The sequence below is a fragment of the Chenopodium quinoa genome, unplaced genomic scaffold (genome assembly GCF_001683475.1).
Source record: "Chenopodium quinoa cultivar QQ74 unplaced genomic scaffold, ASM168347v1, whole genome shotgun sequence".
NCBI classification, from domain to species: domain Eukaryota; kingdom Viridiplantae; phylum Streptophyta; class Magnoliopsida; order Caryophyllales; family Amaranthaceae; genus Chenopodium; species Chenopodium quinoa.
This window is the reverse complement of record NW_018745170.1, coordinates 3,657,895-3,673,464: the sequence shown is the minus strand read 5'-3', so window position 1 is coordinate 3,673,464 and position 15,570 is coordinate 3,657,895. Positions and strand designations below refer to the sequence as shown.

At 35.8% G+C, this 15,570-nt stretch overlaps 1 protein-coding gene across 1 annotated transcript; it reads right to left on the bottom strand.

Annotated features, from left to right (window-relative positions):
• Positions 1 to 1,460: 1,460 nt before the first annotated feature.
• LOC110710174 (ABC transporter G family member 24-like) lies at positions 1,461 to 13,132 on the bottom strand. The gene is made up of 14 exons (XM_021888439.1): positions 12,563 to 13,132; positions 10,133 to 10,206; positions 8,530 to 8,790; positions 7,746 to 7,809; positions 7,503 to 7,646; positions 7,332 to 7,366; positions 7,122 to 7,195; positions 6,041 to 6,942; positions 4,851 to 5,147; positions 3,996 to 4,475; positions 3,050 to 3,198; positions 2,430 to 2,719; positions 2,193 to 2,326; positions 1,461 to 1,969 (listed from the first exon to the last, which is right to left on the bottom strand). The coding sequence occupies exons 1-14, from the start codon at positions 12,781 to 12,783 to the stop codon at positions 1,813 to 1,815; spliced, it is 3,282 nt and encodes a 1,093-aa protein (XP_021744131.1). The 5' UTR covers positions 12,784 to 13,132; the 3' UTR covers positions 1,461 to 1,812.
• Positions 13,133 to 15,570: the final 2,438 nt, after the last annotated feature.

Here is a 15,570-nt window from a genome sequence, read left to right as displayed (position 1 = left end):
TTCGGACAAAAGAATACAATTTACACAATTAGTCAATCACAAAATTAGTCGATTAAAAATTGTAGACGAATGTGTCTTATTAAAATCGTTACTTTACTTTTAGGATAATTAACCAAACTAAGCTTAATTACAAAACAATTTTTTAAAATAGACTTGTGGCCAAACTATTTACCAAACTAAGTTTTCAGGGTAAAACGCTGTCTCGGACAGCGTTTTATACCTGATTTTTTAAGAAAAAAATTCAATGTGTATAATGTTGTCCCATGTTGACTTTTTTTTTTAAATTTTTATAATTTCGTAATTTCTGATTATAAATTTTCTAAAAAAAAAACCAAATTTCTGATTTAAATAAAAAATTAATAAGTTAGTGAAACTGTGAAACGCTCACTAACTTATTTTTTTTTTTTTTTTTTAAAAAAAAAAAATCAGAGACAACTGCAGAGCCCACAGACTCAGTTAGCTACGACGCCAACCCGGCCCCGATCCGGCGATCTTCTCCACACTCTTCCTCTTCACCATCCTCTCAACATTTCTGTCTAACATCTGAGTTCATTGTTAACAGAAAAATTATCCTATTTTCTAATTGACCAGCAATAAGTAAAATATCACAAATTCATAATCAATGCCATTCAGAGCTAAAATTCAATTGCAGAATGATTCAAATTCATCACCATCCCCAACACCATTGGTACATCAATATTGACATTTGCATACAATTTCCGAATTAATACAATATCAACTTTGCATTTGTTACGAAAATCATCACAAACAACCCAAATGAATTAAACAACTTCAAATGAGCGACTAAACATACTAAATACAACAATTGGGTTATTAGAAAAGAGAAATTGGAATTATAATTTCTAATAACGGACAAACCTGAAATCTCCTGTTTAAGAAGCCGATCAGAAAAGGCCAAATGCATCAATTGGCAAAAGATTAAGCAAAATTGGGAATTGGTGGTATGAGATTTTGAACTCAATTTGGTCGGAAATTCTACATTGGGTAGCATGCACCGTTGATGAGGAAGAGGCGAAGAGCCACTGCCCGCTGGTTTCGCCGGCCATCGGAGACTGACAGCCGTTGTTGGTGTAATAATCGTAAAGCAATGGTGTGTTTGCAGGGTCTGTGGGCTCTGCAAACCGGGTTATCTCTGATTTTTTTTTTTTAAAAAATAAAAATAAAAATAAATTAGTAAAACGCTGTTTGAGGCCGCGTTTCACTAATTTATTATTTATTTATTTAAATCATAAATTTGGTTTTTTTAAATGGGACAGTGTTTTTCATATTCAATTTTATTTTTTTTAGAAAATTTAAAATTAGAAATTACGAAATTAAAAAATAAAGTCAACATGTAAAACGCTGTTACATTGATTTTTTTTTTTTTTTAAAAAAACCAGGGTATACGGACAGCGTTTTACCCTACAAGCTTAGTTTGGTAAATAGTTTGGCCACAAGTCTATTTTAAAAAATTGTTTTATAATTAAGCTTAGTTTGGTTAATTGTCCTTACTTTTATAGCTCCTTTTACAAGTTGGCAAGGACTCAAGGAGTGGCTTTAATATCTATGTACAGCCTAACATACACAAGGTACCTTTTACATGTACAAAAAAATTGTATGATACAAGTCACCTAAAGGCAAAAATCCCTAGATCAGCAAGATCCTTCTCTTAAAACTCAAGTATCTAACCGAAAGTTTGAAACGCTGTGCAGAACCAGTTGGGTGCTGATGATGAATTTCAATATGGCTGATCTTAGGCACTGACAAAAAATCATGTTCGGGGTAAAAATAGAACTGAACAAAGAAATAACCTCACTTCTTTCGAATGATCAGCAGACTGATGAAAGCTATCACACGGCTAACAAAACCAAACGCAATGAGGATTAAGATGCATTCTTGCCAAGCATGGAGATTATAACCCAATTTTACAAGAATGCCGCAACGATTTATAAGCCATACTCCATAATACCTGCAAGGAAAAGGAGCTGTTCAGTTTATAAATCTTACGTATTATGCAAAATTCAGACCCCAGTTAAACCAGATCCACAAGCTCTTCTCTGCTTAGAATAAACTTGCTTGGCGTAAAATAAGGGACTGCACCAAGAAATAGATTTATAGAATAATATGCACTTTGACTTTTTTCCATCACAAATTAGTTGTAAAAACTTGCAAACACCACATAATTTGCATACCTCCTCGCGTTTGCAATCACTAGTGCTTCCAGAGTCCACTTAGGGTAACATAGGTAGGCTATGCCTTTCAATGCCTCATTTTTCAGTGACTGACTTGCAATCAGGGTTAAGCAAACAGGGAAAAGCACTGAAAACTGCAAGAGGAAATCCAAATTTAGCAGGAAGGCAAAGAACAAGCATGAATATCACAAATAATCAGTAATATGAAAAATTTATCCAAATGACCTAGTAACTTACCAGTTGGGCAGGACCAGGGTTCAGGAAGATGGCAAAAGCATAACCCATTCCCGTCACACAATAGACAAGACAGATCAGAACAGTATAATTGTCAATGAAGGTAGATCTTGGATTTGTGAAGAAGTAAAACATAGAGAGAAACACAACAGGCTTGATCAATGTATTGAAATGGTCCACAGTATCCTTTGCAAGGAAATGTGCTAAGCTGCTGATGCCAGAAGCACTCTCTCTCAAGTATTGTAACTTGTCCTGAGAAAAGGTTCTTAGTGCAGCAATTTGACATAAGAGAGCTGAAGTAAGGGAAAAGTAGTTAGATCATAATAAGACATGAACGCAACTGTGAGGGTAAAACTCAAAGCTAGGTGCTGACAAAGAAGAAAAGCTTGGTAAATAAGGCAGATTAAACACCACTCTAATCAATTTTTTTTTTGACCAATGGGTGAAACGCAGTCATGGAAGTCAAGAAGCTTAACCAATAATTAATCTAATGGTAGGCTTTAAAATTTTGGATTGTCAATGATGATGAATTGTTTTCAATTATCATCAAAGCCTCAACCTACGAGAGAAGTGCAATGTGGAATTCAAAAATATGTTAACAGTTGCTTTAATTTTAAACTTACATATAGCAATGATAGTATATGTATATCCAGTTGCCCCAAAGTCTGTGTCACTGATTTTGGTAATAGCACCTAGGCAAGCTCCGGCAAGTAATAGTATAATATAATCTGTTGCCTGTAACCTGGCTTCTCGTAGTCGCTGCTTGGTTATCCTGGAAAAAAATAAAAATAAAAAAACTTAAAACCTATATTTCTTAATAAATCATATACAATCACAAAAGAAATAAAAAATAAAAGAATCATATACAAAGTGTAAGTAAACATTTAAGCTGATCATGAATTTAAAGTAGGCAGAGGCAATGGAGTTTACTGCTAGTCTGCTAATAACAAGTCTCCCTAGATTATCGAATTAAACAATATACAGCATGAATACCACAAACTGCTAAAAATAAAGCAAAGCAAACTGGGACATAAGAATAACTGGGATCACTTTGATATCTGAAAATTCTTTAATACAAAACAGATAAAGAATGCACAGCAAGAATTAATCTGAAGTCCAAACATAAACAATTCTTAGGGCATTTAGTCCTATGGGAACAAAGATTTAGAGGTACTTCAGTGGATTTAAAAGGACATGTCAGGATTATAAGCATTTGAATTATAATAGATGGACGTCTATTCATTGATTTTCAAAATATTGAGTGCACACCAAGATTGACCTTTTCTAGGGCATACAGGCACCAAATTAAAAGATTTCTTCTGGGCTGCTGGCAGCAACAGCCTAGTCTGGAAGAAGACCGACACCAATGCATATAGAAGTTTCAAAACAATTTCCTATAAGGCTCTTACTCCTAGAAATCTAGCCAAAAGCCTACTGAACTTGCAGCTATAGTGCACAATGTCAGACAACAAGATCATACACAAATGCTTATTTCACTGATAATAAACTATACACGCTAAAGATCAAGTTATGAAAGTGTAGATATGATGATTTACAGAAGATCATCACCTGCCAAGGAAGTACTTGTATTGCCGGACTATTCCAGGGGTTCTACGATCAGCTAAGTCCTTTTGCTTGAGGAAATAGTGGTGGATGTGGTCACGTCTTTGCTCAACATTGGACCTTACGTCCTGCCAAATTTCTGTGGTAAAAGATTGGAGCTCACTACCAGAACCACTAGATTCACTTCCACTTCTCAGAGGATTTCCCAATTCAGCAGCTCTGGATTGCATATCCTCCGGCACCGTATACCCGTTGTGAAGCAACCATCTTAAAGGAAGGTCTTTATAGTTAATACTGGAACTAGGGCTTGGCTCCACCATGCCCTCCAGAATATCAATATAGTGATCCGGAGGGTTCACTCGTTCTGGAACATTAATTCCAAGCCCTCCAAAATATTCCTCTACATTTCTTACTGATCCATGATAAACCATGTGACCACCCTTTGCAAGAAGTATCAAATCATCAAACATCTTGAACAGTGCATAGCTGAAAAAGAAAAGTAAGGAATGCAATGTCATATCAACAAAGATCAGCTTCTATGACTATCAGGTAAAGGCATAAAGCAGTTCCAGTAATAACATGCAGATTATCACATTCACATGTTACAAGAGTACAGCATATGAAAAGGAACTTGGATTCTTATATTGAATGCCTTCACTATTACATGTATGCCTGCATGCCAAATTGCTAAATTTACAGTGCTCGGCCTCATATTAAACAAACATACATGGAGATTCTTTGATTCTTTTTTTTTTCTTTTTTTTTATTTTGGTAATTTCTTAACACTGTAATTCCCATCAGGTTTGAACTACAGAAACTTGGATTCTTTTCAAAAAGCCTCTTTCCATCAGGATAGCATACCTGGGCTGATGAACTACCATGCAAATGTTCACTCCTGCAAGGGCTTCATGTTTGAGTGCTTTTAGGAGTAATCTTGATGATGAACTGTCCAAACCAGAAGTTGGTTCGTCCAAAAACAGAAGGGAAGGTTCAATAACCATCTCCAGGCCAACATTTACTCGCTTTCTCTGGCCTCCAGAGATTCCTCGTTTCTCCACAGTTCCAACCAAGGAGTCCCGCACCTCCTGTAGCCCCAAGCTCATAAGAACTCTTTCAACAATTAGAACTTTTTCTGCTCTTGGCAATTTAGTGGACAGTCTTCAATCAGGGGAAAAAAAAATAATCATCAGTGCAGAGAATAGTACCAACAAGAACTACTAACAGGAAACAGGATAAATCAGAAAACAAACTGGGAACCTGAGGTTCCTCCTTTTACAGTGAATAATGCTTGTGCAATTGTGAGTTTTAGGAACAGATAACAAATCGATTATATTTGTACACACAAGAAAAGAAAATAACAATAACAATAAGGGGAGTAGCTCCTAGGCCTTATAGAGTGAACAGATCTCTCTACAACTGATTTTTCTACACAGAAACAAAAAAGACCTTGCTGATATTATACTATCCATCAATATTATAAGATGGCTAAGTAATAAAGTGAGATTTCTGACACAATAATATGACAAGCTTAACAAGATAAAATCACAAGCAAAAGCCTAGAAAAATGCTTTTTACCGTCTCATCTCCAATCCTATTTGGTATGCCAAGTTCTCTACAAATGTTGAAAGAACATTCGTTCAGACAGTTTCTTTGGTATGAACAGCAGTTCAATACCATTGATAATTCGCAAATCTAAAGGTCTTATAAGGCTATCATTACTACCATCCACGTCACATGCTTATTTATTTTACTAACACGAAGTTAGTTACAGGAGAGATTGAATGTTGGTGGTGTTTGTTGAAAAATTGTTTTACAATGCCAATGTGGCATTAACTTCAAAGTGATAACCAACATACATTCAGTCTCCGCTTTTGGAGAAAAAGGTGCTTGTAATATCAGACGAATCATTTCTTTCCTATTCAGCTTGGAGCAATAGGGTTTAGAATTTAGATTCTGTTACGAGATGCATTCATATCACTGACTAGAATGGATTAATATATCATTCCTACCATGCCATCGTACTTTTATATGAGGAATGAAATCCAACATACCTGCACCAAGCACTGAATCGAAGGTTCTCCTCTACAGTCAAGTTCCCATGTACAATATCATCTTGTGGCACAAAACCAACTATTTTCTTGTAAGAATGAATCGACTCCGGTTTTCCATTTATAAGAACTAAGCCACTCTTCTTGCAACCAGTTTCTTTTCCTGCTAATGCAGACATTAATGTTGTTTTTCCTGCACCTGATGGACCCATGACGGCAGTTATACGGCCAGGCATAATTTTTCCCGTTAGACACTTCAAAAGACATCTTTGCTTGCCTTTCAATGTCAGAGTTAGATCTTTAAAACCAACCTCGATTAAAGGCCTTTTCTTTTGTTCATCTCCGGTAGCTAATGAAACCACTCCAGAAAAAGTTATATTTTCATACTGCCTCTCTTGAGATTTTTCTTTCTCAATTTGAGCATATGCATACTTGAAAATCTGACTGTCTGTACGAATTTCTTTTTCTTTGAGAATTTTTTCCTTTGAGTTTTTACCTTTAATCTCAAGACCTAATCTAGCAGGATTATGAGGCCCACCTTCAGGTATATGTAAGCCTGATCGATTTATTGGTCCCTCTAAACCCGTGGATAGCTGCAATGCGCTTGAATTACCTGCATTATTAGTTGGCAGTGGAAAACTATCTTCTTGGACGTCAAGATCATGCAAAATCTCGAAATTTTCTGGATGATTTCTGTTTGAAAATCTTCGTGATAGATTAGCTTGTAACTTGCCTGCATGCTTTGTAGCAGCATCTTTTGCAACTTTCCACCTTGCTCGCACAAGTTCCTTCTGTTGCACACTTCTAGCAGCTCCTTCTCTGTTTCTGGCACGTCTTCGCTCTCGAATGGAAAGAATTTGGTCCGAAAAGTTGTAGATGATGAGAAGAAGAGCAACTAAAGCAATCTGCATCAGCAAGTGGAAGATTACAATTCCCACCAGTAGCTTTTAAAAATGCAATATTGTAGTAGTATGGATACAGAAGAAAATTATTAACATTGAGATTGAAGAGAGGTACATAATGTTTATAGATTGATGCAAGCAACATACAGGACTTTTAAAAACATGAAAAATAAATTGCTTACTATTAGCATAATTCCATAAGTGTGGATATTCTGTTCCTTTGAATTTTCCTTGCATGAGATCAACTTGGAGCATCCTGCACAAAAATAAGTCAGGATTTTGTACAGCCAGGTGTAAAGTATAATTTACAAAGTGAAATAACCAGAATTCTTTCAAAGCATGCATTTTTCAAAATCACTAAAACTGTAATTTAAGTTTGATGAGAAATTTACGTGTTTCGGATGTAGAGCCTGTCAAGCAGTAATGTCTGAAATTAGATGAAACAAGATTAACATACCATAGTGAAATATATGTCTACTATAAGGGAAGCCAGATATATTGTGTTTTGAAGCATTTAAATTACTAGCCAGAAGATGCCTTTCGAGCATTGGATATAGGAATACCCGTTATCACATGGTCTTTTTTCAGTGGTTGTGGGACAATATGATCCTGCAGGGCAGAAAACCTCTCTACTTCTACCGACATCAGCCCATATGTTCGCTCCACCACATGTATGGTTCCTTCCTGCGGTAAGTTGATAATTGTATCTGTGAAAACCCGTCACATATTGTTAATAAAGGGCTGCAAACTAGGATAAGGAAAGGAAACTTTAAGACAGAGAGGAGGGAGGAAGAACTTGTACTTACGGTTCACATAAGCCAGTTGTTTGATTAAAGGTTGCCAAAGGACAGTATGAACCCAAAGGGCAAGCTTCAAGATTAAAAAGCATAAATTAGGAGGAGAGGTGAATGAAAACAGCTAAATTCGTAATAAATCATAAGTTCATAACATTCGCAAAAGGAGTTAATATGAAGGAAACTATCATCTACAACTACTAATCTATTATTTTATCATTCACATAAGTTGGTGTTATGACTGATTTAAAGTGAAGGCAACAGATAATAGTAGGAAAGATAAGTTTGAGCAAAGTGAACCACATTTATGTGAAGAGTAGAAATGATGACACAAAGAGAAAAGACCAAGTAAAACAGCATATCGTAGTTACTAAAATTACAATGATATTCTGTAGTTAGGCATTTTCTTGTTGTTGTGAAGGAAGCATAGGAAGTTAAGAGTAGGTTGACCATGATAGCAAAATCTCAGCCTAATCACAAAATAGGGATAATGTTATAATATTATATAAGCAAACCAACATCTAGCATCTTCAGTATTAAGACTTAAAAGTGCAAAAGACCTCAAGCAAGTTTGATGAGGAAAAAAATCAGGCCCTACAAAAGGAATGAATATCTAACAATCTAAGACTTCCCAATAGCATAATTAGGTATTTGCATGTTATAATGTGGTTCCCCATTGAAGTTATATTGTATTGATAGAAAATTAAAATGGACTAAAAACATATAATCAGATAATAGCTGAAATTAGTTTTAGCCTCAGTAACTCAGGAGAAAGTGATAAAGTTGAGACACCTACGCATCATGCAAGTAAGACCTTGTGGGCAAAAGAAACCCTCACAGCAACTTTTACATTCAGAAGTTCTTGCAGGTATCTCCTTGTCAATAGTCTCCAAATCTAATTTTTGAACAGAACCAGTGCTGCAAGCCCATCCGGGCTCGCATCCAGCAACCCAGGAAGTTAGATTACAGTTCTTGTTAGCTTGAAGGCCACCACCATCAAAGAAGCTACTCAAGTAGACCCTTATCTCTGCTTCTGTGCACAATCGGGATGCAGCATCTGTATGCCAATGTAAAAGTTCTAGATTACAACACTGTAAGAAAATTGGCAGTGATTTAGATGAATTATACATAGGCAACAAATAAACAGAAAGTACGCCACCCAGTACCCATTACAAATCACTTCCATCACCAGCACAGCAATACAGCATTCAACAAGCCTATTTGCAATTTAGCACAGGTACATGAAAAAAGGACTGCTGTTGTATGCCAAAGCAACTAGGGTTGTACGAGAATATATACAAGGCAAAATAGGCCTCAACACCCTGAATTACAGCTTTGGTGCACCCGCACCCCAAATTTTGAGTAGTAATTGACACACCATCAACTATTGATTTGGGTGCAACGCATACCATTAATGAATATATTGGGCACTCAAAATGAGACATTTCTGGTTATTAAAGGGTAATTCGTGGCACGCGTTGCACCCCCAATCAATAGTTGGTAGTGTTCTAATTATTAGTCAAAGTTTGGGGTATTGGTTGCTCTCAAGTTATAGTTTAGGGTGGAACCCAATTTTATATATTTATATGCTCCCTTTTCTTTACCAAACGTTATTCTCACTTTTCAAAATCAAGGGGAGATTTCTCTTCAAATACATTATGCAATACCTTGGTATCAACAACGATATTGACCAAGATGCCACATTAGCTAATTTCACAAGAAATCGACATGAATAGGGGGTGTGCATATAATTTCTTAAAATGGGCTAGACAAATTATGAACTGTGTTAGTAGGTCTGAAGGTTAAGGATACATTTTGAGTAACTAACAGTGTCTCACAGTTGCAAATATAACACTAGTCTTTGCCTAAGTACACTTCTAGTCTTCCAATATGGTCCTTTCTTAATTTAAACAAAAGAATGAGCAAATGATGACCAAGCAAAACATATTTCCCATTTCTTGCGCTATGGTCCTTTCTTAATTTAAACAAAAGAATGAGCAAATGATGACCAAGCAAAACACATTTCCCATTTCTTGCACTTAAAATCCAAGGCAGCCTATGATACCTTTATATAAGAGCTTAAAAAGCACTCTTCGTGAAGAATTACATATCCAAAATGCCAAAGTCAACCAAGTTTATTTATTTACATAAGTGATACACAGTACATTATAAACTTCAGGAAAAAGAAATCTATGATTGTGTTTCCTTCTTTTTATGTAGATTCAATCGACTTATCTGTCACATTTTCAATTCATGTCATCCAAGGACAGTTTCTGTTGTGATTCAACCAAGTCCTTTATATATTATATCAGTCAACCTTAATGACTCATCTAATTATCTGAATGAGATAGATTGGACTAAAGATTCACAGATAATGTACAAAAATTGTTTAATCATACCTTCAGTTTTTGCCATGCATGTGGTCAAAAAGTCCAAATTTGAGTAATTAAAAGCTCTATTCCAATCCAATTTCCTGTAACATGATAGTACATAAAATTACAAATAATGATCACAAAATGATTGTGGAACATGTAGTATGAGCTTTCATAAGGTTTCGATATATTTGGCCTGGTACGGCATTTCACCTTACCAAATGAAAGGGGGATACTTTTATTAAGCCCAAGATTTATCTTCTAATTTAATACTCCTTACACTTCATAATATGAATCATATTAATGAGGTTACTGACAATGGATATATGGGGTAACCAATGATGATGGGGATATTATACATGCAAATATAACTTACTCAGTTACTAATGAAGTTATATAGGGGTTGCTGGTAATGATTTGATGAAGTTAACGAAAATGCAGAAAATGCAGCACATACAATTGAGCATTTGAGCATGTGATGGCATGGAAAACCTTATTGTTACCTTAATCCTCTTTTATATTCCCTAATTCCACAAAATATCTCTTCTCAAGCAGAATTGGCAATTTTTATTTGTTCAGAAAATATTACAGTAGTCGTTTGAAAAATGCTACCATAATGTTTTAATGATTATTTAGTTCATAATTAACATATTTTTCTCCGAGTAATAAATTATACTACCTCCTCTGTTGACAAGTTTAGACTTTAGCACTATTCACTCACTTCCCTTTGACCGTGTTTTGTGCTTTATACATAATGAAAAATATAAACATGTGGAATCTTGTTTGATTCACCACTGTTAAAGGACCAACTAAACCAAAAGCTTAAGCTGATGGTTGAAACCCTGAATCGGGTTATATATTCTATCACACCACCTCACATGAGATCCCATTGGGCTTGACGAGTGAATGTAGCATAGGCCCCACCATACCCAGTGATTAATAATCCACTTTGAAAGGAGGGGTGGATGAGATTCAAACCCGTGACCTTTGTGTCACTCTGATACCATGTTAAAGGACCAACTTAACCAATCGGTGTATATACTCTATCAGCCACCGTATATATTTTCAAAATATCAACTTTTTATAATTTTTGTTTATCGGTAATTAAAGATATTAAGGGTTGAAGTTGTGCATTGGCAAACGTGACTAAAGAAACGTGTCAACTAAAAAGAAATGGAGGAAGTATTACTTTATTTTTGGTATAAAATCATATTATCAACATTTTTTTAATTTATCAAATTTTTAGTTTCAGTTATGTAATTTTTATTCTTATTTTACGATTTCTCGAAAAAAAAAATTATGTTGGATTTAAATTTTTAAAAATTATATTTGCATTATAGATATTAGAAAACTAATTGTGTCCATATTATAATGTGAAAAAATAAACCGATCAAATTGTTTATCATTAAAATGATATGGTAGTCATATTTCAAACTATGATGGGAATGGCATATGTGTAAGAAAAAGTAAGAATGTGTGTGGTGTAAAAGGATTTTTGTAACTAACAAATACAACCAGAGGTTGTACTTTCTAGTAATTTTTACCTTAAAATCAAATAATATGGAGTAAAAATGATTTAAGTTTAATTAAAATAAGTTTTCTTTCAAAAAAAAAAAAAAAAAATTAAGTTTAGAAAATTAAGTTTTAATTAGTAAAGATCAATAAAATGGGGGGAGTTTTCCTCTATCCCAAAATAATCGACATATTGATTTTTTTTCACTAATGATATATTAACATTGACAATAGTTCTTTGGTAACATATTAAAAAACAAATTTTATCATAAAATTTCATAATATCAACTTTTTTTTAATACCGTACATTTTACTACTGTAATACATAAATATACTCTGTATATATTTAAGGTCAAACTAGTGCAGATGGAGGGAGTAACTAACATTGTTAAATACTCCATAATTCGTTTATCCACTAACCAATCAAGTAGTCCAAATCATCAAAGCTGTTGAATATAACTCCAAGTCAATGTACAATATGCAAGTAGAGTTTAGTTATCATTGCTATTAATAGAACAACCTCACATTTATGTACTACTAGTAGCATAAAACTTATCCTGTTGTATAAATTGGAGGGAATATTTATTGCTAACCGCCTCTTTACCCCCCGACCCCATCCACAAAAAAAGTTGACGAAGCCCAAATATACAAACCAACACCAACTAAAAATGAAGTACGAGTAACAAAATAAAACTCGATCATATATAATCCTATAATATTACCGTATAAATTCAGAAATACATGACAGAATCATACGTCAATTAATCAGTATTACTAACTTATGCATTCGTCATAGAATCGTAGTTTAACTAGAGAAAAATCAAGTTCATAAGTCTGATGTTAAAAAAAATATTACGAGTATAAATCAAAAGTTTTGTAAATCAGCCTGATTAATTGGATGTTCCTCGTTCAACTTTTTAAAAAAAAAAAAGGATTAAGATTTACTCATCAAGAAAGCAGAAGCCAGCACGGCGTTGCATCTCCAACGCAATCCTATCAGTAACATTTGCAACTCCGCTTCTCAACTCCAATCGCAGCTCATCTTCATTTACATTATTCTGCGCTTGAGCTTGAGCTTCTACTTGTACGGCCGCCATTGACATCACCACCACTATCAACACCGCCATCGTCGGAACTAGCCAACATTTTCCAGCTCCGACACTCATAATAATAACTTCAATTAATCCAACAAATTAAGCTCAAACTTCAATTAATCCAATAAATTAAGCTCGAACTTGATAATATTTTCCAGAAAAAAAGATTTAAAGGTGAATCTGAAATGGAGGAATATGATGAATTTAGGAGAGAGAAAATGGTGATGGAAGGCGGCCTGTGAATTAACAGGAATCAGTGGAATCAACAAAAACATAATTTTGAAGTTGGATTAAAATAATAGAGTGAAAATTGAAAGGGTTGAACAGTTGACTCGGCTAATGGTCCCTTTAAAAATCAAGTTGCACGAGTCAAATGAGATTTCGGAGTAATTAGTATTGGCTGCTCAGATTTTAATAAGTGTTTCGTCTATTACACGGTATTTTATTGTTGAAGTGGTAAGCACTGCAGTTGAAGAGTCACTTGAAGAACGACATTGTTCTAATTTGAACGATTTTGTTTTTATTATTTGAAAAGGTTGACGACCAGGGTGTTGGGTCCGTACTCCCAAGAAGCCCAAAAGCCGTAGGGCATGACCAAGAGACCCAAGAAGCAAGCCAAATAAAATGAAATCAAGGCAAACGGCAGCAAACACCAAAAATATGAAGCAGCAAGAAGGAAAGAAGAACACAATATGAAGATCTTGTCCTTTGAATATTATTCTGAAAATATATGTAAACCCTACCAATCCCTAGGTATAAATAGCTAGCAAAATATGTACAATCTCATTCATACATTAATACTCGAAATATTTGCAAGATATTTACGAATTTTGTGTCTATTCTGATCAAGGAATCCATTGTTACTCTTATTTCCTTGTTATGTACTCGTTCTTTATTGTGTTATTGTTCTTGGTTGTTGTGATTGTTATTTGCAGGATTGATTATTATTACTCCTAAAACCTTAAACAAATTCCTAGAACTACCCTATTAAGATTTGCCCCAAACAATTTGGCGCCCACCGTGGGACTGATAATCAGTTAACCTGCCAAAAACTCCCCAAAAGACCAAAGAACATCTTCCAACCATGACTGGACAACCAGTACCCTTCACCATAGCCGAAATCAATGAAGGAATGAACGCATTCCGCCAAACCTTAGACCAACAGAAAAGCCAGATCGAAACCCTATTAGAACAAAAAGTTCAAACTGTGGCTAAACTCACCAGCTTAACCAAACAAAATGAAGCCCTCCGTAACCAAATACAGTCGGTTGTATCCAAAACAGCCAATACCAGAAAGAACACCGAAAGCATAGCCATGCAGCTCGATTTGTCAGGAGCTTTCCATACCCTTGGTAACGAGGAAAAAGGTTCTAACTATAGGGACGCAACCCTGGATGAAGGTTTTATTGATGCAGGTACTTTCCAAAAGAGCAAGCAAACAGGAACCGAGGAGGGAAAGATAGAAAAGGTGGTCTAGGAATACCTCAAGGCTTTCGAGGCAAAGATTGCAAAAACTCCCAGAGTGCCAAAGCCCATGGAGGAAGAAGCTGCAGACGGCTACATAGAGTCACCCTTCTCAGAAAAGATCGCTATGGTAGAAGTGCCAAAAAGGTTCACCACACTCAGCATGGCCATGTATGATGGCACAACAGACCCTGATGAGCATGTGTCCCTCTACAAACTGAAAATGATGACCAGCTCTATCTCCAGAGACATCAGGGAGGCAATTATGTGCAAAGGTTTTAGAGCCACCTTGTCAGGTCCAGCCCTAACTTGGTTCATTAATTTAGATAATGGGACTATTCGATCTTTTGTAAGAATGGTCAACCTATTCAAAATCCAGTTCGCTAGCAGTAGAAAGATTGAGAAGCAATCCTCAGATCTGTATAGAGTCGTGCAAAGGCATGGAGAGTCTTTGAGAGACTACCTTAACAAGTTCAACAGGGAGAAGATAGGAATACACAAATGCGATGCTCCCACAACTATTAAAGCCTTTAGAAGAGGACTATTGGACCATAGCGAGCTCTACAAGGAATTGACCTAGTATTTCTACACCACTTTCGAAGATGTTCAAGCCAAAGCCATGGCCCAAGTCAGGTTCGAAGAGGATGTCTGTGCAAGAAAGACTGCCAAGCAAGATCGTTCGTCAAGAAGGAGCAACAACTTTCCCAGAAGGGATCATAGATTCAAGCCATATTAACGGTCCCGCTCCGAGGAGGGAACAATCAATGCTGTCGAAAGAGAATTCACAGATTGGAGGGAAGATCCTAAACTCCCCCCTAAATTACATGGATACTGTTTCAATGTTAACCATGCAGGTGTGATTAGGACCCTGAACAAAATGGGAGATACCGTGCAATGGCCCAGGAAGAGCGACATGCTAGGAGAAAAGAAAGATCCATCGAGGTGGTGTGACTTCCATTTAGACATTGGTCACACTACTGATGAATGCGTGGCCCTCAGAAAGAAGGTTGCCTACTTGTTAAAGAAAGGGTATCTCAAGGAACTCATGACGGACAAGTCTAATGCTCTAGGCAGAGAAAGAGAGTCCAATCAAGGTGGACCCCTGCCTCCCCCTCCAATCGTCAAAACAATCAATTACATCTCCGCAGGGTCAGAAGTGTGCGGTTTGACGTACTCAACAGCAAAGCGTCACACCAAAGAAAGTAACATGAACAAGCCAGTCAAGAAGGTGCAAGTAAAGATAGATGTTCCAATCATATTTGAGGAAATTGATGTAGTGGAAGAGTACCATGATGGCCTTGTGATATCACTCCTAGTAAAAAACTGCTTAATCAAGAGGATCCTAGTTGACAATGGAAGTTCAGCTAACATCATTATGCCGATGTAGTGAAACAT